The sequence below is a fragment of the Schistocerca serialis genome, chromosome 6 (genome assembly GCF_023864345.2).
Source record: "Schistocerca serialis cubense isolate TAMUIC-IGC-003099 chromosome 6, iqSchSeri2.2, whole genome shotgun sequence".
Taxonomy (NCBI): domain Eukaryota; kingdom Metazoa; phylum Arthropoda; class Insecta; order Orthoptera; family Acrididae; genus Schistocerca; species Schistocerca serialis.
The window spans coordinates 693,496,381-693,523,256 of NC_064643.1; the positions used below are offsets into that span (position 1 = coordinate 693,496,381).

Genomic DNA, 26,876 nt, shown 5'->3' on the forward strand with positions numbered 1-26,876 from the left:
TTTTCCCGTAATGCACTCGAGTCACGACATTATCTTTATCTTTATTCATGTAAAAAGAAAATATTGCACCAAACAACTGTATTACTACAATCACTCATATTTCGTCGGAAAGGAACACTGTTAATAAGGAAAATCATTGTGATACAATCCTGGCGGAGTATAATCGAGGTATATTAAGAGATTGTTGCAAAATGAACATTTATTTATTGACACATTCATGTGCGTATGGCAGAAAAGTCATACCGCGGTGTACTTACTTTGAATAACATACACGGTATTTGTTGCTTAAGCGTGACTGTATGGATAGATAAATGTTCATGTATTCATGATTCGTCATTACATCTCAATAAGCCTCGCCGAGGATGTACCATGAAGATTACCACTACTGCCTGACCTTACACTTTGGCGGCGGATTAACTGTTACTTTCGGAATTCCACCCGGCTGCACTCTGTAATGTTCCTGCTTCCATATTCTTCTCTAAATACAATACATTTTTATCGGTTTCACAAGTTGTTAGTCGCATTCAATACTTTTGAGAATTGATTTTAACTAAGCAAATTTCTAATAAAAGTTGACCATGTGTAAAATCTGTTCGACTAATGCAAATACTTCCGTTAATATCCGGACCTCTTAGTAGATCTTGGGGTCGTTGTACACAGGAACAAAATACTTGGCTTTATCAATTTACTGCTTAGTTGTTGTTTAGATAAGTCAGTATTTTCCGTAGATCATATCCCCACTATTTACCGCTGAATCAGCATCCAGTACAAACTCGCTTTGTGTATTTTCCCTCTAAAAATCATTAATGATACCTAAAGAGATCGGTCGCCAGTCCTGAAGAGACAAATTTTGAGAACAGTTCTTTCAACTGAATTTAAAATCATTATTGAAACTTCTCTTCAGAGACCTGAAAATTTAGGTAAACACTTTCTTACAAAAATTACGACATAAAACTTTACAATGACGGACATACTTTTTAGTTACTAAACTGTATCGTAAAACAATGTAAGAAAAAGAAAATAAGGTACATTTAAATGATGCTGACACAAGTTTCTCTAAAATAATCACTGTACTCTATTGTTTCAAAAAGCATCACCACTGATTCCCTGACTGTCCCTCCAATAAACGTTCTAAATATCCGAGGAAAATTGAATGTCACAATTCTTGCCTTTAAGGCACAGTGCAGATGTATGTGTTGAACAGATTAGATTTTGCAGTATCTTCACGTTTCGTGTTACATAGATAAATACAGCTCATTGTCTACCTTTTAGAAGAATGTCTGGTGTAAATATGGTCCAGTCCACTGCAAGACACAATTTTGCATGGAAATATCTTATGTCCGAGGCTACGATTTAAGAGAGTCGAATTACTACTGTAAAAACTGCTAAGCCGCACATTCATAAATTTCACCCTATTTCAGCCCAAATGCCGAGTTTACGCGGAGCGCATTTTACGTAGACAATAGTCAAACACTGTTTGGGAGGGACAGGGTATGTGCCTACCTGCGGAGTGCTCGCCTTGATGAGAGGAAAGGCGGCGAGCGAGCGTAAAGGCGTACAATTAGTTGTTTCCGTACTTCGGCTATTGCAGACCATACCCTTTCCTTTGCAAAAATATTCTTTCCTTAAGAGGGGAGCGCACATCGCCAAATTGCATTAGTGAAAAGAACTGTATACACAACGACTTTATAATACACTCACGTTCAGAATGGGGGAAAAAAAAGCAGAACACCTTCAACGAATGGAGATAGACGTTGATATTCACAGAACATGTACAGTAATATGTTCTGCAGAAATGTTTAGCATTTCAACCATGTCAACCCACGGGTTCAAGGTCAACATCGATATCGCGGCGCAAACCACCTACCAATAATATGTGACTGCGGCTCTCTTTTTCGCTATAATCCGAAGGTAAAATATCAGTGGGACTTGAGCAGATGTGCAGGATGCGTCGCAGACGTATGCGCGAACCTACCAGCAAATCAGTGAGTTTGAAATAGGGAGAATTATTAGCGTGAGAGAATGTGATGCATCCACCCAACGCGTGTGTGCCGAATGGTTCACGGAAGCCGTAGAAAATGACGAGGTGCGTCAGTTCGCACAACACAGATCACCCCCGAGAAGATCGCTACCTCATTCGAATTGCGCTGCAGGACAGATCTGCATCCTCCTCGGCTCGAGTGCAGCTGTGGTACACATCCTACACTATCAGGGGTGACAGTCCGTCTTCGTATATTACGGTCTGGGTTACGTGCGCGTCGTCCACTTCTCCGCCTACCTCTGACGAAAGTTCAGAAACATGCAAGATCGTAATGGTGTATTGAACGACCTCACCGTGGACAGCAATGACATCAGATAGTGTTTTCGGACGAATCCAAGTTCTGTTTGCTTGAAAATGTGGACGTATTTTGGTTCGCACCAGACACGGAGTGCGGTATCACAGTGATTGCATTGGCACAAGACATACGGCGCAAACTGAAGGCCTTATGGTGTGGGGACTACTGGGTACAATCACAAATCACAACTGGTGCGTGTCCAGGGTACTATATCCAGTGCGACGGCATAACCTTACAAATCATCTAAAATAATTAAACTGTATCAGAATAAACTGTGCAATCAACCCTGTAAACCAGTTCTAGCTTATATATAAAGAGAAGTCGTATCAATCACAGGGTCATTATACCGCTGTTGGAATGTAACATTTGTAAGTGAACACTTAGTATATAAGGAACGTAACAGGTTAAATTCAAGACACATAATGTAGTAACACAAAGTTAATTAATAATCCAGAGAAATAACATACTTTACACTCAGACATCACTGCGCTTTCCACAAAGTACGTAATAGGTATAGTGCTTCTGTAAATAGTGTTTAGAAACATTAATCAGTAAATTAAACGGTAGCGAACTTGGAATGCAAGACTTCAAGTAGTTACCTGGCTTCAGACCATGCTGGCTCGGATAAATATTTCTCTCTCTCTTTTTCTCTCTCACTATCCAAGTCTTCCAGAATGAGCTTTTCACTCTGCAGCGGAGTGTGCGTTCATATGAAACTTCCTGGCAGATTAAAACTGTGTGCGGGACCGAGATTCTAACTCGGCACCTTTGTCTGAGATTGTAGAGCACCTGCCGTGAACGGCAAAGTTTCCGAGTTCGTGTCTCGATACGGAACATAGTTTCAATCTGCCAGGAAGTTTCATATCCAAGTATTTCCTATCATCATACATTTTTAAAATTTGAAAACTTTTGTCTTTTTTCCTTCCAGTTTCCAACGTATTTTTAATTCATTATTACTTTCATTATAATTGCTGAAAACAATAATTGATCTTTATAATAAGGAATATGTTTTTTAATCTATATGAAACTCTGTAAAATGAACGAGCTGATAAAAATTAAGGCAACATGTCTCTAAATGAGCAATCAAATGAAATCAAATAACCCTTATGCACACCACCCCAGACGCCATTTGTCAGCAAGACAATGCACGACCGCATGTTGCTGGACGAAGACGTGCCTTCTTCGTGTCAGAGGATGTCAGCGTTTGGCCCCGGGGTGCCGTATCACCAGACTTGTCGCCAATCGAAAATGTGTGGGATATGGTGGAACGACGGGTGCAGCACTGTGACCCAATGCCAAACACCACAGATGAATTTTGGAACCAGGTGAATGCAGCATGGCTGCCTCGACCACAGGACTCAGTTCCCACTTTACACGGGTCGATGCCTTGGAACATGTTGTCAGGGCCCATAGCGGATCCTGTGCCTGGTAGGCAATAGGACGCATGCTGATCCACGGTGACTGATATTCTAATCATTTCTGCCGAACATACTAATCTTCGTGTCCTGCGAATACGACCGTTACAAAAATGTTAACTTAAATGCTGTTCCATTATAAGTCGTCTGTGAAACGGCGTACGTCGACAGCGTATCTTGCCGTCATCTTCAGGTAACGAATGTTGGCTGAGCGTCTTCGCTACATAGAACCTTCTTTACAATCTTACCGGTTGTAGAGAAGCAGCCTACTCACGACGTAGTAAATTCACAACAGTCTTTCCATTGTGTGCCAGTCAGTCCGTTGTAAATAGCTCTGACGTCATAAATGTTGCGCAATACTTTAAAAATCAAATAAATAACCTGAAATGTTTCTAGCATGTCAGGAGTAATACTAAATTAATATGTGTTGAATGTCAGTTCGATAACTTTAACCATTTTCGAAATTTTGACGTTTTTCTGTAAAAATCATTGGCGCAACAGAAAAGAGCTAGAAACGTAAAAATTTATATTTAGATTCCTCTTTCATAATAATTTAATAAAAACAGTACTTTGGATTTCACAAATTAAGATTTTAGTGGAAATTCATGATTTTCTGGTTTTCGTCTTAAAACTTAAGGAAGCAAGATAGATTAAGTAGGCTAATAAATAAGGCTAGGATGTTTATATTTAAGTAGAATGAAGATCCGCTATCACCACAAGGATGTGAGAAGTTTCATTTGAATACCTATAAAACTATAGCGATAGCGTATCTCCAAAGGGCCAGTTCAGAGCTCGTCTACTGCGTGCTGTGTAATTAAATTAATTCTCTCGCCCAAAATATTTAACTTAGCCACGTCAAAATTTTATTATCAATACTTACCTGTGTGCTGAATGCACATTTAAATTAAGAGCTTCATTGGCCATCAGCAAGAGAAGCTATGATTTATTAGGTAACTTAAAGTGGTGCATTACTAGCCCAGCGGCTAGTCGGGAGAGCCGATTTGATCGGGCGTTCCATTAGCCGTCCGCACCGCGGCTTTATATATAAGAACGCTGCGCGAGGAAGCAAGGCCCCAGTTCTCTCCAGACGCTGAATAGCACGTCATCTGTGTTGGGAGTCGCGTCGCGTCGGTATCATTGCTACAAACCGCCTCGGATGCCGTATTAAGTTACTCGAGATACGCGTAACCATGAAAGCACTTTCGAGTGAAGTGCTAATTCCGGGTTGACTTTAATTATCGATCTTCAGTTTGCGTACTGTCGTATTTTCACGTGCCGCCGCGGGACAAACATTCTACCATTATTTAGTGTGGCGTTTGGTGAACCTAATCATCAAATTTTGGCGAGCATTCTTTTAAATACACTACTGGAAATTGAAATAAGAACACCGTGAATACATTGTCCCAGGAAGGGGAAACTTTATTGACACATTCCTGGGGTCAGATACATCACATGATCACACTGACAGTACCAAGGGCACATAGACACAGGCAACAGAGCATGCACAATGTCGGCACTAGTACAGTGTATATCCACCTTTCGCAGCAATGCAGGCTGCTATTCACCCATGAAGACGATCATAGAGATGCTGGATGTAGTCCTGTGGAACGGCTTGCCATGCCATTTCCACCTGGCGCCTCAGTTGGACCAGCGTTCGTGCTGGACGTGCAGACCGCATGAGACGACGCTTCATCCAGTCCCAAACATGCTCAATGGGGGACAGATCCAGAGATCTTGCTGGCCAGGGTAGTTGACTTACACCTTCTAGAGCACGTTGGGTGGCACGGGATACATGCGGACGTGCATTGTCCTGTTGGAACAGCAAGTTCCCTTGCCGGTCTAGGAATGGTAGAACGATGGGTTCGATGACGGTTTGGATGTACCGTGCACTATTCAGTGTTCCCTCGACGATCACCAGTGGTGTACGGCCAGTGTAGGAGATCGCTCCCCACACCATGATGCCGGGTGTTGGCCATGTGTGCCTCGGTCGTATGCAGTCCTGATTGTGGCGCTCACCTGCACGGCGCCAAACACGCATACGACCATCATTGGCACCAAGGCAGAAGCGACTCTCATCGCTGAAGACGACACGTCTCCATTCGTCCCTCCATTCACGCCTGTCGCGACACCACTGGAGGCGGGCTGCACGATGTTGGGGCGTGAGCGGAAGACGGCCTAACGGTGTGCGGGACCGTAGCCCAGCTTCATGGAGACGGTTGTAAATGGTCCTCGCCGATACCCCAGGAGAAACAGTGTCCCTAATTTGCTGGGAAGTGGCGGTGCGGTCCCCTGCGGCACTGCGTAGGATCCTACGGTCTTGGCGTGCATCCGTGCGTCGCTGCGGTCCGGTCCCAGGTCGACGGGCACGTGCACCTTCCGCCGACCACTGGCGACAACATCGATGTACTGTGGAGACCTCACGCTCCACGTGTTGAGCAATTCGGCGGTACGTCCACCCGGCCTCCCGCATGCCCACTATACGCCCTCGCTCAAAGTCCGTCAACTGCACATACGGTTCACGTCCACACTGTCGCGGCATGCTACCAGTGTTACAGACTGCGATGGAGCTCCGTATGCCACGGCAAACTGGCTGACACTGACGGCGGCGGTGCACAAATGCTGCGCAGCTAGCGCCATTCGACGGCCAACACCGCGGTTCCTGGTGTGTCTGCTGTGCCGTGCGTGTGATCATTGCTTGTACAGCCCTCTCGCAGTGTCCGGAGCAAGTATGGTGGGTCTGACACACCGGTGTCAATGTGTTCTTTTTTCCATTTCCAGGAGTGTATTTAATTTGGACAGTTATAGTGACCTCAGCGCATTAGACTCTGAACTGCTCTGTTAGTTAGATTGTGTGGATTCTTTTATTTTCATCTGTGACTTTCAGAATACAGAACGTTTTTTCACGACCGTTTTTGATTAGAAATCCCAGACAGTCTCCTAATTCCTCAGAGCTATAAGCTGTAACTATAAGTGTATTCTCAGATGAAGTGGGCACTAGGAATTCTAATTACAGGCTTCACGTTTTGCTAATCACTTTCTGGTTGCCAATATTGTAGTTAGAAAGCCAGTGTTGAGAACGGCAAAAGACAGCATAAATAACATTCTAAATAATAGGAACATTTAACAACAATAATTCCACCCGCCGCCGCACGTATGGTTAATCGGCCGGGAAATGCAGTGTTTCTACATTCAAACATTAATATAACAATTAATTCTACCCGCCGCCCCACACGGTCCCCACTCATTTCCCCAAAATCTGCGGTTGCAGAAGACTGCGTAGTTACTGGGGACCCAGTGAAATATGTACGATCGGAGATGCTACGACAGAACTCGTCGTTTTGGGATTGTGTTGTAATGGAGGCGTTGAGATACGAGTGGCCGATGGCCTGATAAACTGGAATGTTGGCTTCGCTCTCAGTAGAGAGAGGGACCCGGTGACCAGCCAGTTCACGTGGGCAGAGAGTGACTTCCGCGCCCGGCAGGGGAGCCAGAAACTCCGAGCAACCGGAATTCGTGCCCAGAATTTTGTAATCGCATTTCCCCCACCACTCCATCCGGCGCTTTGTGAAATTACGTAGAGAAGTGGTGAGGAGCGATAACAGTATAAAAGAGACGCGATGGGGTGAAGATGCTCAATCTACGGGTATCACACAAGGATGACGGCAAGGTACGTAGTACAAATATCGTATTTCGTAAATGACTGCACCCTTCTGGACACCAGAGAGCGTTACAAAGAGTCATCATATTTATTATTTGTCAAGTCGACATCCGTTTTTCACATACTCGTATAGAATGAATGAGGTATCCTTCGAAAAGTTTTTTAATCGCCGTCAGATCTGCATACGGATTTTGCGCTAAAACGTACTATTTATGGAAGGTATTAACATAAAAGAGACTTTCAGTTAGCATAGGCAAGAAAGCGTCTTGGAGTCCCAGCTTCATACCTGTATTTTAGGAATCTGACTTATCAGTCACAGATAAGAGGCTCACTTCTAACATTATCTTATTGCAATTGCCATTTCTTTTTTAATTTCTTACTAACCGGATAATTTGTGTACCGAATTGTCACAGATAATATCTGTGACTAGTGCATTACACCATTACCTCTGATCGTCGTACAAGCTGACTTTCCTAAACGAACATGCTCGAACATTCCAAAACGGCCAACGCATTTGTCATCGTTGCCTTGGAATTGTGATTTACCTATTGCTGCTACGACGAGACCTTCTAGCCGTAACTGAAAATGTTTGTCCCGTTTATTTATAGGTTATTTTGCCACACTGACAGCCCCGATTTCAAATGCAAACACAGTTTAGGACACATCTAAATGTGTACACAGGTAGCAGTAGTATGGTATTCTGCCTTACGGCAGGTCTTGTCATGGGTTAAGCCTCTTCCACTTTTGTCTGTCCATAGCCAGTCTTTTCATTTCCGAATATTTGTCTCCTTTGATATTGTCCAGCATTTGATATCTTCATTTTCTTCTTCCTCTTTTTCCCTCCACCATTCCGTTTATTCTTTCCTTCAATAAACAGTCCCTCCTCAAATAATGTCCAATGCAGTTAAGTTTTCTCTTTCTGATAACTTTCAGCATGTTTCTTTCTTCTCCAACTCTTCTTCATGCTTCTTCATTCCTTACTCGGTCTTCTAATTTCAATTTTTCCATTCTTTTCCATATCCAAATCTCTAGTGCCTCCAATCTTTTTTCATCTTCCTTCCTCAATGTCCAGGTCTCCGCACCATATAGTGCAACGGTCCAGATGTAACATTTGGCAAGTCGTTTCCTCAGATCTTTTTATTTAGTGTTCAACAAAATAATTTCTGTTTCGCCTTGAATCCTTATTTGGCCACTACAATTCTTTTCCTAATTTCTGATGAGTAATACATATCATCCATTATTACACTTCCCAAGTCACTGACGTTATTCACTTGCTCTATTTCCTCTGCCCCTATTTTCATACGTCATTTTCTCCCCTTTCCTCCAGTTACCATGCTTTTCGTTTTCTTCTTGTTAATCTTCATTTCATATTCTTCTGATTTTGTGTTTAGATCATCTAACATTTGTTCCATCTCTCTTCAATTCTCTGCTATCACAACCATGTCGTCTGCAAATCTTATACACTCCCCACTCTCCGACCCCCTTTACAAACTCCTCTCCTTCCATCAAAACTTTCACTAATAATTTCCTCCAAATATGTATTGAACAGTGTTGGTGATAAATAGCAACCTTGTCTTACACTTTTTCTCTGTTCAGTTTCTTCACTCATCACATCTCCTATTCTCACTCTTGCTCTCTGGTTCAAATATAAGTTTCTAATTAGCCGTCTATCTTTGCACTCAACTCCATGTTTCCTTAGGATTTCCATTAGTTTGCCCCTTCAGACATGGTCAAAAGCCTTCTCAAGATCAATGAACACAACATACACCTTCCTTTTCTTCTCCATGTACCTCTCCCCTACAAGTCTCAGTACCCCCATCGCATCTCTACTTCCCACTCTTCGTCTGAAACCAAATTATTCACCTCCTATTACGCAAATCAGCTTTCCATATAGCCTTCTGTTGAGCGTCCTCAGCAAGACTTTGTGTGCATGCGATATTAGGCTCACTGTTCTATGTTCCTCACACTTTTTGCTGTTCTTTTTCTTTGCTATATGTATTAAGATAGTTTCTCTAAAATCCTATACAAAGATGTACCATAAAGTCATCGTTAGTATTTCACGTCTTTCCGTTCAATTTTAAACATGATTTCTCCTGAATGAGATATTCACCCTGCAGCGGAGTGAGCACAGATATGAAACTTCCTGGCAGATTAAAACTGTGTGCCGGACCGAGACTCGAACTCGGGACCTTTGCCTTTCGCGGGCAAGTGCTCTACCAACTGAGCTACCCAAGCACCACTCACGCCCCGTCCTCGCAGCTTTACTTCTGCCAGTAAGTCGTCTCCTACCTTCCAAACCTTACAGAAACTCTCCTGCAAACCTTGCAGAACTAGCACTCCTGAAAGAAAGGATATTGCGGAGACATGGCTTAGCCACAGCCTGGGGGATTTATCCAGAATGAGATTTTCACTCTGCAGCGGAGTGTGCGCTGATATGAAACTTCCTGAAGATTCCTGGGTGGCTCAGTTGGTAGAGCACTTGCCCGCGAACGGCAAAGGTCCCGAGTTCGAGTCTCGGTCCGGCACACAGTTGTAATCTGCCAGGAAGTTTCATATCAGCGCACACTTCGCTGCAGAGTGAAAATCTCGTTCTGGAAACATCCCCCAGGCCGTGGCTACGCCATGTCTCCGCAATATCCTTCCTTTCAGGGGTGCTAGTTCTGCAAGGTTCGCAGGAGAGCTTCTGTAACGTTTGGAAGGTAGGAAACGAGGTACTGGCAGAAGTAGAGCTGTGAGGACGGGGCGTGAGTCATGCTTGGGTAGCTCAGTTGGTAGAGCACTTGCCCGCGAAAGGCAAAGGTCCTGAGTTCGAGTCCCGGTCTGGCATACAGTTTTAATCTGCCAGGAAGTTACATGGTTTCTCCTGCTTCATTGCTCCACGAACGTCGCGTCGGATAATGTTGTGGAAGCTGCACAATATTTGACGAGACATGAATTACGGAGAGACAAATATCCTTCCATCCGCTTCCACGTACTGGAGCTCCATCCTTAAAGAAGCAGTCGGAATTCGTGTAAGTAACGGCATGATCAATAGAGACACGGGATTTCAACTCAGCAAGGCATGGGAACCAGCACTGCCCGTACTGCGGCATCGTCGGCCGCAGAGAAACGAATCCAAATCAACATAGACGGAGAATCAATGTCCGCAAACACTTAAACTGGGCACCAACACTGTGCCCATGCGCGCTGGGTCGCTATTTGCGGCCCGGCATTCCCTCGTCGCGAATGCGAAGACCTTGACCGCAAAACAGTGGAGGCAGACTTCTCGAAAGCTGATTTATCCAGTTACGGTTACACGGCTGTGCGACGCCTGACGCTCTAGTGTGGGTCTCAACAGGCCCGTGAAGCGCTGACTCTCGATTTTACGAAAACGATTGAGCGACATTCGCTAGGTATAAGCTTGTTCTACAGTTGTGCGAACTGTGAACAACGTCGGTGACCCATTGGGTCGTGTTCTTCCCTTGTACGTTGGGAATGGAAATGCCGTGTGGCTAGGGCCTCCCGTCGGTTAGACCGTTCGCCTGGTGCAAGTATTTCGATTTGACGCCACTTTGGCGCCTTGCCTGTCGATGGGGGATGAAATGATGATGATAAGGACAACACAACACCCAGTCCCTGAGCGGAGAAAATCTCCGACCGAGCCGGGAATCGAACCCGGACCGTTAGGTATGACATTCCAGCGCGCTGACCACTCAGCTACCAGGCGCGGACTATTTCTACGTTACCAGAGATGGACCGAGAGTCACTTGGAAGCTCGGAGCTCCTGTCGCCTGTACAACTTGCTTCGCCTTCAGGTCGACATGGCGGCGTTTCCAGCCGCTGCAGGTGTTGTACCTCGCCCAGACGCAGCCAGATGCAGCGGCGCGACCTTCTGCGACCAGCGGCGCGCGAATGCAAACGAACAGAAAGCCTGGGCCCCGGGCAGGCCCCACCGGCTGTAAGGCGCTTAGCGCTGCTTCATCCGCCCGCACCTCCCCGCACCACGCCGCGAAAATCCCCTGCCTGAGCCGCGCGTAGCTTCCGCTGAGTCGCGCTGCGCTGTTTGTGTTTCGCCTCGTCCGGCAAGATATCGCTAAAATATTATGCGCCTCATCCTCGTATTTATGCGTCTGTCAGATTTGTATTAAAAAGATTTGGCGATTTGCAAAAGTAATCCCACTCAGTAACTTGACAGTTTTCACATACGAAAAATAAAATTTTCTCGCTTCGCCAACCGGTTCGCGCATTATTTGAGAGTCTGTTACGCTACTTCTTGCCTGTTAGTAATTAAGAAACCTTAGCAAAATATTTCGTACCAGTTTCACAATTAGGAAACGACTCGACACTATGTATTCGACTATTAAAGTGATTTCCTACGACAACATAGACTCTAGTTTATCTTAAAAGAAGTGATTTTCTAGTAGAGGCCTCACTGTTTATTGTAAGTAAACTCATTATTTTTTTACTTAGCAGTTATCTAATTCAACCTTCCCAGGAATTTTGAAGTTAAATGACAATAAAAATCGTTCCTCTTCTCTCATGGTATTTTTCACACATCACAGTGGGCAAAGAGAACTCCTGATGGCGTCCCTGGTAGGAGATTCGAACCATAAGGGGAGGTACGGGTATTATTGTTACACACGTGAAATCGATATATAAAATGGCTGTAAATGGTTCAAATGGCTCTGAGCACTATGGGGCTTAACTTCTGAGGTCATCAGTCCCCTAGAACTCAGATCTGCTTAAACCTAAGTAACCTAAGGACATCACACACATCCATGCCCGAGGGAGGATTCGAACCTGCGACCACAGCAGTCGCGCTGTTCCGGACTGAACCTCCTAGAACTGCTCGGCCACCGCGGACGGTTATAAAATTGAAAAAGGTGCAAATATTATGCGGGTTTTGTCATACTAATAGTATATATAACACGTATACGTATTTGAATAGAAATATGCATGGCATAGTTAACGAGTTAAAATCAAATAGTTACGCTCCATTCCTACTGTCGTCGTACCAAACTCACATTATCGACGCCACGACAAGTTGCTTCTCACGCAGGCAGAAGTATGGCGTATAGCAAACTGTACCCATAACAATTTTTACTGTGATGTAATCTGACAATATGCAAGAGAGCAAAATTAGCTAAATACTAAATAATGAATTAGAGTGCTTATGTCAAAATAAAAAGCCGGCCGGAGTGGCCGAGCGGTTCTTGGCGCTACAGACTGGAACCGCGCTGCTGCTACGGCCGCAGGTTCGAATCCTGCCTCGGGCATGGATGTGTGTGATGTCCTTAGGTTAGTTAGGTTTAAGTCGTTCTAAGTTCTAGTGGACTGATAACCTCAGAAGTTGAATCCCATAGTGCTCAGAGTCATTTGAACCAGAATAAAAAACACGCTACAGGAAAGTGATTTCCTTCAAGACGTTTGAGAAAGTAATCGTCAGTGGTTGTATTTTTCTCATTTATTTTCCGCTCACATCGATGTGTCTTGACTAAATCTAAATTTTACTGTCGCTTTTGTTCCCGGCACTGAATTCCGTTCGTGCTTTAAGTTTTCATTACTGCACGCTATTGAACTTTCGTGTTACAGGAGAGTGCTGAAGACTAAATGTGTAGTTCGTACAACTAATGTAGAGGTACTTAGTCGAATACGGGAGAATAAACACTCACGGTACAACATGACTGAAAGAAGGTTTCATGCTGAGTCATCAAGGAATTTTCAGTTGCTGATGGAGGGAGTGTGGGGCGAGGGAAGGATCAAAATACGAGGCTGTGAACAAATAGTTGCCACTATTTAAAGTTCCAACCCTCGTATTACAGCAAGAGCAATGTAGAACATAGGTTACATTAATTTGGGGTAGAAAGATTAGCGTCAAGGTCCGCATCAAATCAATATTCTGAATTAAGACCAAAAAACGTCCGTGAAAGTTTTGTGAACTCATGATTTGATGAGGCTTCTCCTACCCCAGTCAGGCTTATCACATAGTTCCAAGCACCACTACTGATCCCACTCTCCGTTCCCCCTGTCCGCAAAACCAAAACTCTTCATTATAGTTAACCTTTCATTCTACACTAAGGTGACAAGTGTCATGGGACAGCGATATGCACATGCGCAGTGTGAGGTAACGGGCGAGTTGTGGCAGACTGAAAATATTCTAAGTACGGAGTTGGCGTGGCCGCGCTGGGGCCTCTCGGCGGGCAGCGACTTCTCGGCGGCCGCGTGGTGCCTAACGTTAGCCGGGGTGCAGGCCGACCGCGTGGCTGGTGACGCTGCGTCAATGGAGACATGGCGGGCGTGCCAAAGATGGCGGACTTTGTAAAACCTTAATGGCAGACAACTCACAGTTCAGATAGAAATTAATAGTAGCCAGATGAATCATGATACCTCAAAAAGAAACATGTACATTACCATTATTTGCACGACGATTCTGATGGTGTAATCAGATATTAAATACCTTTAATAGTTTAAAGTTTTGTATCAGGCGATAAATCATATAAGTGACACCCAGCAACGAATTTCCAAAATCTAAACGGTTCATCCGATTTTGTCGATCGATGGGTCTGTAGAAAGCTATTAGTGTAAACCTAAATTGATAAAAAATTACAGGCACGTAACTTGAATAGCACATGAGTTATTGGAGGTCAAAGTGGCCAATTACTATCGATCGCGTCAGGCCATAAGTATTCCACAGTTACACGAAAAAACGATAGTAGCATGCTTATAAATATTTATTCATCTGTGTCTTTGTTTGTATCCGATATATACTATTCATGAAGAAATTGGTCAATTATTTACAGTGTTTTAGGACGCACAGAGACATTAGGCTACTAGCTTACTTCTCTTCTACTCCTTTCATATATATTTATTTAATTTGTTGATGTGTTTAATAATGTGTGTTACAGCGTGTTTATGGTCCAGCCGTACGAATATTTATTTAATTTAAAGTTATTTAAATGTAAATCCAGTATTTCGAATGTGTTTCATTATGTTTGTGTGTGTGCGTTGGCTTGGAGACAAGGCAGGAGTGCTCTAGCCAATCACAGCGATCGTTCCAAAAAGGACACGTGTAGAGACTGTATGGATGTGGGGGAGGAGCATCGTTTTGAGGGAGGACAGGGAGTTCTAAACACTGTGGGAGAGGACACGAGAGAGTCCTGGATAGTACGGCGCGACGGACGCACAGTCGCAGGAGAGACTGGGAGAGTGAAGCAGTTCGCGCGTGGTCACAGGAGATAGAAATATTTCGTAGTGCCGACTTGTGCACTTCTGAGGTTTCCGTGGCTTCTGCAGTGAAGAGGTAGTACGCGTTTAGAAGTGAATATCTCGTGAGCTATGTTGTTGTTCATAACTAATTACACGAAATAAGAACCTACTGTTTCCCTGTTATTCAACACATATTTTATTTAATTACTGGACCATCGACACCAATAAGTGTTTTACAATAATAAAGGGCATTCTTAAAGGTACTTCTGCTATCATACCCATCATTTGAAGTCGTTAAAATAGTACCTGCAGAATTTATGTAACTGCAATCTTTCATTTATATAAATTCTATATAACATTCAAAATTCGCAGTTGCCGAGTGATAGGAACCTTCGACCATTCAAATCATGTGTATATTCATATTTTATAGTATAGACTCAGCAGTATTTGACTTGTAATGCGGCAACTTCGTATCCCAGCCCCTAGACAACGAAATCAGCCAAAATTTTTGAAATTTCAACTCTGATTCTGAGTGTACGTAGTTGAGGGCCATCGCATCAAATCATTTTATTAAAAAACCCGCAGCAGATGTTGGTAGTATCGGGTACACAATGAATAATAGGGCAGTGCATTGACGAAGCTGTCATTTGTATTCAGGTGGTTCATGTGAAAAGTTTCCCCGTGTGATTAAGGCCGCTCGAAGAGAAGCAACAGACCTTGAACGCGAAATGATAGTTGGAACTAGACGTATGGGGCATTCTATTGCGCAAATCTCTAGGTAATTCAATACATCAAGATCCACAGAGCCAAGAGTGTGCCGAGGATACAAAATTTCGCGCATTACCTCTCACCACGGACAACGCAGAGGCAGACGGGCTTCACGTAACGACCGAGAGCAGGAAAATTTGCGTAAAGTTGACAGTTCTCACAGACAAGCAACACTGCTTGAAGTAACCACGGAAATCGGTGTGGGACGTACAACGAAAGCATTGTGTAGGATAGTGCAGCGAAATTTGGCGTTAAGGATTTATGGCAGAAAATGACCACCAGGAGTGCCTTTGGCAACAACACAAGATCGCCTGCAGTGCATTACTGGACTGGTGACCATATCGCTTGAAACCTGGATGATTGTAAAACCGTGGCCTGGTCAGATTAGTCCGAAAGAGTTGATAAGAGCTGATGGTATAGGGTTTGAGAATGGCACAGTTTCCACGAAGCATGGACCAAGTTATCAACAAAGCACCGCGCAAGCTGGTGTTGGCTCCATAACGGTGTGGGCTATGTTTATATTCAATGGACTGGGTCCTCTGGTCTAACTGAACAGGTCATTGACTGAAAATGCTTATGTCCTCCTACTTAGAGACCATATGTCGCTGTTCATGAACTTCATGTTCCCAAAAAACGATGAAAGTTTTGTGGATGACAACGCGCCAGGTCAACGGGCCACAATTGTTGGCAACTGATTTGAACAGTCTAGAGAATTCAAGAGAATGATACGGCCACCCAGATCGCCTGGCTTGAATACCATCGAACATTTATGGAACATAATGGAGAGGTCACTTCATACAAAACACCTTGTACCGTCAACACTTTCGCAAATATGGACGGCAAAAGAGGCAGCATAGCTCAATATTTCTGCAAGAGACTTCCAACGACTTGTTGAGTCGATGCCCTGTCATGTTGCTGCACTACGCCGGGCAAAAGGAGGTCCACCACGACTTTAATAGATACCCTATGACTGTCACCTCAGCGTGCAACAACTATTTCCAGTTAAATTACAAATAAACGCTAAAAACAAAATATAGAATGAGAATTCAACGTCCCTTCGGGAACGAGGTCATCAGAGAGAGAGCTCAAGCTATTTAGGGAAATCGCAAGCTCCTAAAAAAATCCAGAATTTATTTTGTCTTGAGGATAAGGACTGCCGCAATATCTCTGCTTCTCAACTACAAAATGAAAGAAGAATGAAACACGTTATAACTGATCGACAATATGTTATCCTGATGGACGAGAGGTACCATTTTGAGGATGAAGCACCGTCATTCGCGTTAGCTACAAGCCACAGAATCGGTTGAACACATGGAGAATGAGTAGGCCATAGACGGATATGTCTGTCGTGTCCACTAAATGGGATAAGGGGTAGAGAGAACGGCGAGTAAAAATTTTTGAATGATTGTTTGACGCTTGTTAAGATTTTCCAATGCTGATCTGTCAGATATACATAAAAAGTCTTGTATATTCGGGTTTGCGTCACAGATTAAATAATGTTAAATATTTATTTGTTATAATGCAGCCTCTTACCTGTAACTGAAACACAGAGTGTGTTCATTCTACGCTATTTTGTCGAAAACTGACATTTTGAGAACCATGGTTGTAGCAGTCTAGGATTTTATTGTTGAAACAGCAACCAGTCACAAGAATGGTTTAACAAGGTAAATTTGGATCAAACCATAACTGGTTTCAGATCTTTTTAAAATTCATTGTCTGTTGGTTGTCACACGTTTAATTTTGTTTTGTTCTAGGACCCTCGTTTTGTGTCCGTTATTGGTTTGCTGCACTACAGTGGACAGAAAGTTTTTTGTCACTTTTTGGTAATGTGTACGATGGATTTATTTGTTATATGTTGCAAAGTATTTATGAAAAGGTTTTAGGTTATTAAAATGTAAAATGTAATGAAAACTTACATTAGCTTCCGAGCTGTGGTATTTCTTTCGCGTTTGTCGCATTTGTCCCCGAGACCGAGGGTTAAGTCGCAGAGCGCATTGTTTTTGCGGCATTACAGAAGAACGTTGCAGTCACTTTTGAGCTAAATTTAAAATTTGTGTATCGAAATGGAAGATAGTTATGACTGTAAGAGCTTTGATACCGTTGTTTATATTACTAACTGAAACTGGACCACGCTTTGTAAACGTTTATCGCGTGCGCTGCCATCAAACAAGGAATGACGTGGGGTGAGTTGTTTTTCAAGGAACTCAAAAGCACTCGCATAGTGAACATCCAAAAATGCGATAATTTCGAAATTCAGATCAAAATTGCAGGGCTATTTCGCCACGCAGATGCATTGACGTACGTTAATGATGTCACATTGGCACCAAATTTGACAACAAATCTTACAAGCGCCACCGGATGCATGTCACACTATGGGAAGATCGTGACTTTCACTCTTATCCACATTTGATCCCTTCTTTTGACGAATTTGCGATGCAGATGTGAACCGCGACCCCCAGGACTTACATCACACGGTTTTCTTAAGGGTGGTTAAGGAAAACATGTCAGACAGGCCGCCACTCATAATGGAGTGTAAAAGGCCTTTGGGGTTGCATAAAGTGCGGCAGTGAAACAGCCCGTTCCCTTACGGCGTTGATTCCCACACATTAAGCCTTCGAAAAGGGCAATTTGCAGTGCAGTGAGTAACAGGACGACGTTCTTGACAGGCTTCAGCACTGCTCTCACCCCCTGGGCTTTTAAAACCTACCCTAAGGACATTAAGGAGTTTCAACACCATTGAAAACTGATCCCTGTGAAATGTCGTGCCACCGTAGTTTTTGCTCTGGTACACAAAGCAGAGCCACTATCGACTGTTCAAAGCCATTCCACAAAATTTGAGCGTGGTACGAAGCAGCGAAGTGGTTTCATGCTTTTTCAGTGATTCCGTTTCATGCTCTCTCTGGTGTGATCATAGAGAGGAGAGGGGAGGGTGGGGTTCTCCATTATCATATGCATGAATAGAACGGAAAAATTTCTGTGTAAGATCCCCCTCAGTGCAACATACACACCTATGTTGAGCACTTTAAAAATGTGCTTCTCAGAAATTTTAGCACCGATCAGCCTCTTGGCTGCTCTAACGATTGACGGTTAGGAAACCCCCTCGACAACTATTAGGTGCTGCTTGCTACCTTCAGGCGCTATAACAGCTTCAATGCGGGGGCTATTCGCAAAGTCGGCTCCGATCGGTGGTGAAGTGGAAACCACAGAGAAAATGAAAAAATTGCAACAGTTAGCTACACCTTCCAGTTACCCCCTACATAGCTGCCGCTTCGACTGAGAAATATGTCGCCGCGTTGTACCAAATTTCCAATACCCTTGTCATAGAAGGCAGCCGCGTTTGCTTTCTCACAATTCTCTATGCTGATCTGCAGCTTGTTGCCTGTGCCAAAATGTTTTCATAGTCGGCGGTTCAAGTGAGCAGAGCTTAAAGTCAGAGGGATCCAAGTTCGGGCTGTTAGGTGGGTAATCAAAACGCTTCCCATCCAAAACGCTGCAGGAGCGTCCTCATTCTCCCTGCAGTGTACGGCCGAGAATTTTCATGAAGAGTGAACCGTATGACAGCTGTGTTAAGTGGGCAGCGTAACATCAGGCGAAATCTCTCAAGGGCATTCATACTTGGCGGGATACACTGTTTTCTAGGCATCTTTACGTGTTAAGTGTGGGCTCAGAACTGAAAATAGTGATGTGAAGGGATCGATGGGCTTACTAGAGACAGTGTCCAACGCATCTATGCAAAGCTTCATCGGATTTTGAGTGCTGTTTTCATTTCTCGACCGATCAGACGTTACTTTCCGAATAGCCCTCGTGCAAAATTGATGTCGTAGTGTCAAAAATGTTCAAATGTGGGTGAAGTCTTATGGGACTTAACTGCTAAGTTAAGGAGGACTCGAACCTTCGCCGGGACCAGTCGCACAGTATGACTGCAGTGCCTGAGACCGCTCGGCTAATCCCGCGCGGCGTCGTAGTATCCGACGTGTACATTTTTAGAGTGCTAAGTATAGGTGCGTGTGTGGCAGCTAGGGTGTTGCCGAACCGAGGGTCTTAGAGGGAGCGTTTTCCGTTCTATTCGCCCACATCATAACGCAGCACACACTCCCCACCCTCGGCACCCACCCTATGACCACATCGCAGGAGGGCGGGAAACAGAAGCGCTGAAAAAGCATAAAACGACTTCACTGCCTCGGCTCACGTTCAGATTTCATCAAAAGGTTTTGAACGATCCCGAGCGGTTCTACCTTGTGGAGCAAAGCAAAATTTGCCATCGCACTCCACTCCACAGTGTTCAGATAACGTCCACAGGATGCTTAGAGTGAGGATGGAAAACCCAGGGGGCGACAACGAATTCGAAAGATGACAAGAACCTCGTCCTGTTGCTCACTGTACTGAAACAGTCGTTTTCGAGAGCAAAATGTGTGTGAGCGGTGACCTTTTTCTTCGTATTTGACGATACCTTTCTGTCTGAACCGTCACAACGCTGGAGAGTCACGTCGCAGGGTTCCATGCCTTTGCACCATTACAGAGGAATTAGAATTATATATTAATACCTTCAGTTGCTGAAGGGCGTTGATATACACTACTGGCCATTAAAATTGCTACACCACGAAGATGACGTGCTACAGCTAGGAACTTTAACCGACAGGAAGAAGATGCTGTGATATGCAAATGATTAGCTTTTCAGAGCACTCACACAAGGTTGGCGCCAGTGGCGACACCTACAACGTGCTGACATGAGGAAAGTTTCCAACCGATTTCTCATACACAAACAGCAGTTGACCGGCGTTGCCTGGTGAAACGTTGTTGTGATGCATCGTGTAAGGCGGAGAAATCCGTACCATCGCGTTTCCGACTTTGATAAAGGTCGGATTGTAGACTATCGCGATTGCGGTTTATCGTATCGCGACATTGCTGCTCGCGTTGGTCGAGAACCAATGACTGTTAGCAGCATATGGAATCGGTGGGTTCAGGAGGGTAATACGGAATGCCGTGCTGGATCGCAACGGCCTCGTATCACTAGCAGTCGAGATAACAGGCATCTTATCCGCATGTCTGTAACCGATCGTGCAGCCACGTCTCGATCCCTGAGTCAACAGATGGGGACGTTTGCAAGACAACAACCATATGCACGAACAGTTCCACGACGTTTGCAGCTGCATGGACTATCAGCTAGGAGACCATGGCTGCGGTTACCCTTGACGCTGCATCATAGACCGGAGCGCCAGCGATGGTGTGCTCAACGACGAACCTGGGTGCACGAATGACAAAACGTCATTTTTTCGGATGAATCCAGGTTCTGTTTACAGCATCATGATGGTCGCATCCGTGTTTGGCGACATCGCGGTGAACGCACACTGGAAGCGTGTATTCGTCATCGCCATACGGTGACGTGATGGTATGGGGTGCCATTGGTTACACGTCTCGGTCACCCCTTGTTCGCACTGACCGCACTTTGAACAGTGGACGTTACATTTCAGATGTGTTACGACCCGTGGCTCTACCCATCATTCGATCCCTGCGTAACCGTACATTTCAAGAGGATAATGCACGACCGCATGTTGCAGGTCCTGTACGGGCCTTTCTGGATACAGGAAATTTTCGACTGCTGCCCTGGCCAGCACATTCTCCAAATCTCTCACCAACTGAAATCGCCTGGTCAATGCTGGCCGAGCAACTGGCTCGTCACAATACGCCAGTCACTACTCTTGATGAACTGTGGTATCGTGTTGAAGCTGCATGGGCAGCTGTACCTGTACACGCCATCCAAGCTCTGTTTGACTCAATGCCCAGGCGTATCAAGGCCGTTATTACGGCCAGAGGTGGTTGTTCTGGGTACTGATTTCTCAGGATCTATGCACCCAAATTGCGTGAAAATGTAATCACATGTCAGTTCTAGTATAATATATTTGTCCAATGAATACCTGTTTATCATCTGCATTTCTTCTTGGTGTAGAAATTTTAATGGCCAGTAGTGTATATTAACAGGGACGGGTGAAAACGTGTGCCCCGACCGGGTCTCGGACCCTGGATCTGCTGCCTACATGGCAGACGCTCCATCCATCTGAGCCATCGAGGGCACAGAGGATAGTGCGACCGCAGGGACTATCTCGCGCAAGCCTCCCGCAAGACCCACATTCTCACCTTATATGTCCACACACTGCATTCGTAGTATCCCTACCCAGCACACTCATTACTCGTGGAAGACTTTCTTACCAAGTCCCGTAAGAGTTGGGGTAATATGTGTGCATCCGCACAGAAGAGGAAGGTCATGGTCGGTATTGCCAGAACTATATACTTATTCGGATATGGTGTCTGTTCTTTCAGACATGTCCGAAAGAACAGACACCATATCCATATAAGTATATCATAGAGGAAGATTTGCAACACCCCACCCATTGTTTGTCCGCTTTTTGCGTGTGTTCGCCCCTGACAAACAACTTACAGAGAAATTGGGAGTGGAACTGTATGCAAAAATGGATAACGCTAGATTTACACACCTGGTTTTACTTCCAAACATGAACGATCACGAACACATAGGGTGTTCAGTGACATCAAACACATACAGAAAAATAAAATAAAGCAAAACGGTGAATTCAGGATCAACTACTGAAAGTAAAGGCTCTACTGAATCACAATACTTTTATTAGAAACTTCAGATCAATGCTGAATAAAACACAATGAACAATTTACAAATTATCCTCCTGACTGGCATTGGCAGTGAACTGTGTTAAAATTGGTCCAAAACGCGATCTCTTATAACTTGGCTGACCGGCTGACATCGACACAAAACGTAAAATACGAAGAACCACTACACCCCAAAGTATCGCGAAACTTCTGTGGGTACAGCAACTGCACGTGATCCAACTATTTAACGTTACTCCTAACACAGGCCGAAGCGGGAGCGATCTCACCGTAATGTTCCTGTTGCAGCGGCGGTCTCCGACGGCGACGGCGCGGCTGTGCAGTTGGCGTGTGGCGTCTCGGAAAGTACACTCCTACACTACTCGGCCAACAGACCGCTGTCCATAAACTTCTCTATTTGCAACGATCTTCCCGGCAGCAAAGAGCTGGCGCGGCTAACGTCCACTCAGAACGAAAGACCAAGATGGGACTCGACTTGGCTAACCTCTTCTCAGTACGAGAGCTCAGAACGGAAGACCCTTACCGAGAGTCCAGCAAAATCGCTCTTCACCTTTGTTTTCTCCCCTCTACTTTTACCGAGCGAATCACTTCACTAGAAGCTGTCAAAATACCCAGTTTGCCAGTGCCGACCAATTCACGGCCTGGGAACAGAACTCTTTTTCACCATTCTTTTATTTCTACAAAATTACACAAGTAAACACCGCCCTCCATGGCTATGAAGAACCACAGCTGCGGGCAATAACACCTTTACTGGAAGTTTTCTCCCAAGAGACCACTCGAGATTTTCCCGGAAAGATTCCCCGTCATAGCGAACACAGATTCTTGCATTGAAAGTTTGTTATTTGGAACTCCTGGCCTGCCCCACTCGAGCTACTCGAAGGCGTAAAATTAGTGGGACACAGGCGAGAGCACTCACAGCAAAGCCTGTCCAGCTATCCACTGCTCTGTTTTGGTAAACACTTGAACGCCTGCAACCGTACGTCCTTCAGAGGTTGGAGACTGCTGTGGCCTCTGTAAACGGATTACAGAAATCCCCAAGTTCACCATTCATACCGTTAGGCCGTGACCTTCGGGGGCTAGGCGGGGAAGTAGCCGAGCTCTGTCTCGCGTACTGCCTTTCCGCAAAATCTTATAATTACGAAATCGCGGAATTCTTGCGTGCCAATGCGTTTAAACATAGATTTCCTACACCGTTTCCTACACCGTAATTTAGAGTATTACTCCAACAAAACCGTAAGTGTCACGTTAAATGGATTCATGAAGGTGCAAGGCCGTTGTCACCTCACAGATTATTGGCAACTTAGAGCCAAATTTGAAACTTATACGTCCGAATGGGAGACAAGTACGGGGTCTGGAAAAAGTGATCCTTTAGTTGTGTTGCGCAGTGGTAATGCGGCACCGCCAGCTATTTACTGGCTACATAACGTGTCAAGTGTCCGGCTAACCATTACTGCAGCAGCGCACTGTGTGTCGGGCAGGAGCGGGGCGCCGCTGTCGCTGGGCCAGTGGCACGAGGCGGTGGTGTCGCGGACGGGCCGGCTGGCGGTCCTCCAGGTGGACGACCGGCCGCCAACGCAGGCCACGGCGCCCGGCGCCTTCACGCAGATGACGCTGCCGCAGAACCTCTACATCGGCGGCGTGCCCAACTTCGACATGGTCTCGCCCAAGGTCAAGGTGCGCACCTCGTTCGTCGGCTGCATCCAGAAGGTGAGCATCGCCGCCACAAAGCTTGCTAGCGTTACGCGACTTCGCACATGTCATTTTTTGACAAATTTGTGACACTATGATTGACCAGAATGCACATCATCTCACCCTCTACGTAATGGGCCAATGTTGTTGTTGTTGTGGTCTTCAGTCCTGAGACTGGTCTGATGCAGCTCTCCATGCTACTCTATCCTGTGCAAACTTCTTCATCCCCCAGTACATACTGCAACCAACATCCTTCTTAATCTGCTTAGTTTATTCATCTCTAGGTCTACCTCTACGATTTTTACCTTCCACGCTGCCCTCTAATGCTAAATTTGTGATCCCCTGATGCCTCAGAACATGTCCTACCAACCGGTCCCTTCTTCTTGTCAAGTTGTGCCACAAACTCCTCGTCTCCCCAATTCTGTTCAATACCTCCTCATTAGTTCTGTGATCTACCCATCTAATCTTCAGCATTCTTCTGTGGCACCACATTTCGAAAGCTTCTATTCTCTTCTTGTCCAAACTATTTATCGTCCATGTTTCACTTCCATGCATGACTACACTCCATACAAACACTTTCAGAAACGACTTCCTGACACTTAAATCTATACTTGATGTTCACAAATTTCTCTTCTTCAGAAACGCTTTCCTTTCCATTGCCAGTCTACATTTTATATCCTCTCTACTTCGACCGTCATCAGTTACTTTGCTCCCGAAATAGCAAAACTCCTTTACTATTTTAAGTGTCTCATTTCCTAATCCAATTCCCTCAGGATCACCCGCCTTAATTCGACTACATTCCATTATCCTCGTTTTGCTTTTGTTGATGTTCATCTGATATCCTCCTTTCAAGACACTCTCCATTCCGTTCAACTGCTCTTCCAAGTTCATTGCTGTCTTTGACAGATTTACAATGCCATCGGTGATCCTCGAAGATTTTATTTCTTCTCCATGGATTTTAATACCTACTCCGAATTTTTCTATTGTTTCCTTTACTGCCTGCTCAATATACAGATTGAATAACATCGGGGAAGTCTACAGCCCTGTCTCACTCCCTTCCCAACCACTGCGTCCCTTTCGTGCCCCTCGACTCTTATAACTGCCATCTGGTTTCTGTACAAACTGTAAACAGCCTTTCGCTACCTGTATTTTACCCCTGCGACCTTTATAATTTGAAAGAGAGTATTCCAGTCAACGTTGTCAAAATCTTTCTCTTAGTCTACAAATGCTAGAAAGGTAGGTTTGCCTTTCCTTAATCTATCTTCTAAGATAAGTCGTAAGGTCAGTATTGCCTCACGTGTTCCAACATTTCTACGGAATCCAAACTGATCATCCCCAAGGTCGACTTCTACCAGTTTTTCCATTCGTCTGTAAAGAATTCACGTTAGTATTTTGCAGCTGTGACTTATTAAACTGATAGTTCGGTAATTTTCACATCTGTCAACACCTGGGCCAATAGGACACTCAGTAGAGCGAACACTGAGTATGGCAGGCAGATCTGAAGAACGCCTGCGAGTAGAGCCGGGTGATCCACATCTACATCTACATTTATACTCCGCAAGGCACCCAACGGTGTGTGGCGGAGGGCACTTTACGTGCCAGTGTCATTACCTCCCTTTCCTGTTCCAGTTGCATATGGTTCGCGGGAAGAACGATTGACGGAAAGACCTCGTGCGCGCTCGAATCTCCCTAACTTAATATTCGTGATCTCCTCGGGAGGTATAAGTAGGGGGAAGCAATATATTCAATACCTCATCCAGAAACGCACCCTCTCGAAACCTGGACAGCAAGCTACACCGCGATGCAGAGCGCCTGTCTTGCAGAGTCTGACACTTGAGTTTGCTAAACATCTCCGTAACGCTATCACGGTTACCAAATAACCCTGTGACGAACCGCGCCGCTCTTGTTTCTATCTTCTCTATCTGCTCTGTCAACCCAACCTGGTACGGATCCCACACTAATGAGCAATACTCAAGTATAGGTCGAACGAGTGTTTTGTAAGCCACCTCCTTTGTTGATGGACTACATTTTATAAGGACTCTCCCAATGAATCTCAACCTAGCACCCGCATTACCAACAACTAATTTTATATGACCATTCCACTTCAACATACTCCCAGATATTTTACAGACGTAACTGCTACCAGTGTTTGTTCCGCTATCATGTATCATACAATAAAGGATCCTTCTTTCTATGCATTCGCAATACATTACATTTGTCTATGTTAAGGGTCAGTTGCCACTCCCTGCACCAAGTGCCTATCCGCCGCAGATCTTCCTGCATTTTGCTACAATTTTCTAATGCTGCAACTTCTCTGTATAGTACAGCGTCATCCTCGAAAAGCCGCATGGAACTTCCGACACTATCTACTAGGACACATATACATATAATATATATATATATATATATATATATATATATATATATATATGTATATATATTTGTCATCAGTCTACTGACTGGTTTGATGCGGCCCGCCACGAATTCCTTTCCCGTGCTAACCTCTTCATCTCAGAGCAGCACTTGCAAACTACGTCCTCAATTATTTGCTTGACGTATTCCAATCTCTGTGTTCCTCTACAGTTTTTCCCCTCTACAGTTCCCTCTAGTACCATGGAAGTCATTCCCTCATGTCTTAGCAGATGTCCTATCATCCTGTCTCTTCTCCTAATCAGTGTTTTCCACGTATTCCTTTCCTCTCCGATTCTGCGTAGAACCTCCTCATTCCTTACCTTATCAGTCCGCCTAATTTTCAACATTCGTCTATAGCACCACATCTCAAATGCTTCGATTCTCTCCTGTTCCGGTTTTCCCACAGTCCATGTTTCACTACCATACAATGCTGTACTCCAGACGTACGTCCTCAGAAATTTCTTCCTCAAATTAAGGCCGGTATTTGATATTAGTAGACTTCTCTTGGCCAGAAATGCCTTTTTTGCCATAGCGAGTCTGCTTTTGATGTCCTCTTTGGTCCGTCCGTCATTGGTTATTTTACTGCCTAGGTAGCAGAATTCCTTAACTTCATTGACTTCGTGACCATCAATCCTGATGTTAAGTTTCTCGCTGTTCTAATTTCTACTACTTCTCATTACCTTTACTCTCAGACCATACTGTGTACTCATTAGACTGTTGATTCCGTTCAGCAGATCATTTAATTCTTCTTCACTTTCACTCAGGATAGCAATGTCA

The 26,876-nt window shown here is 44.7% G+C and overlaps 1 protein-coding gene across 1 annotated transcript in view; it reads left to right on the forward strand.

Annotated features, from left to right (window-relative positions):
- The window catches only part of LOC126485035 (pikachurin-like), a 779,910-nt gene that overhangs the window by 699,504 nt on the left and 53,530 nt on the right, over nt 1-26,876 (forward strand). Inside the window, exon 12 of the mRNA XM_050108640.1 lies at nt 23,477-23,705. Coding sequence (XP_049964597.1) covers nt 23,477-23,705 — 229 coding nt within the window. The remainder of the gene's footprint in view (nt 1-23,476; nt 23,706-26,876) is intronic.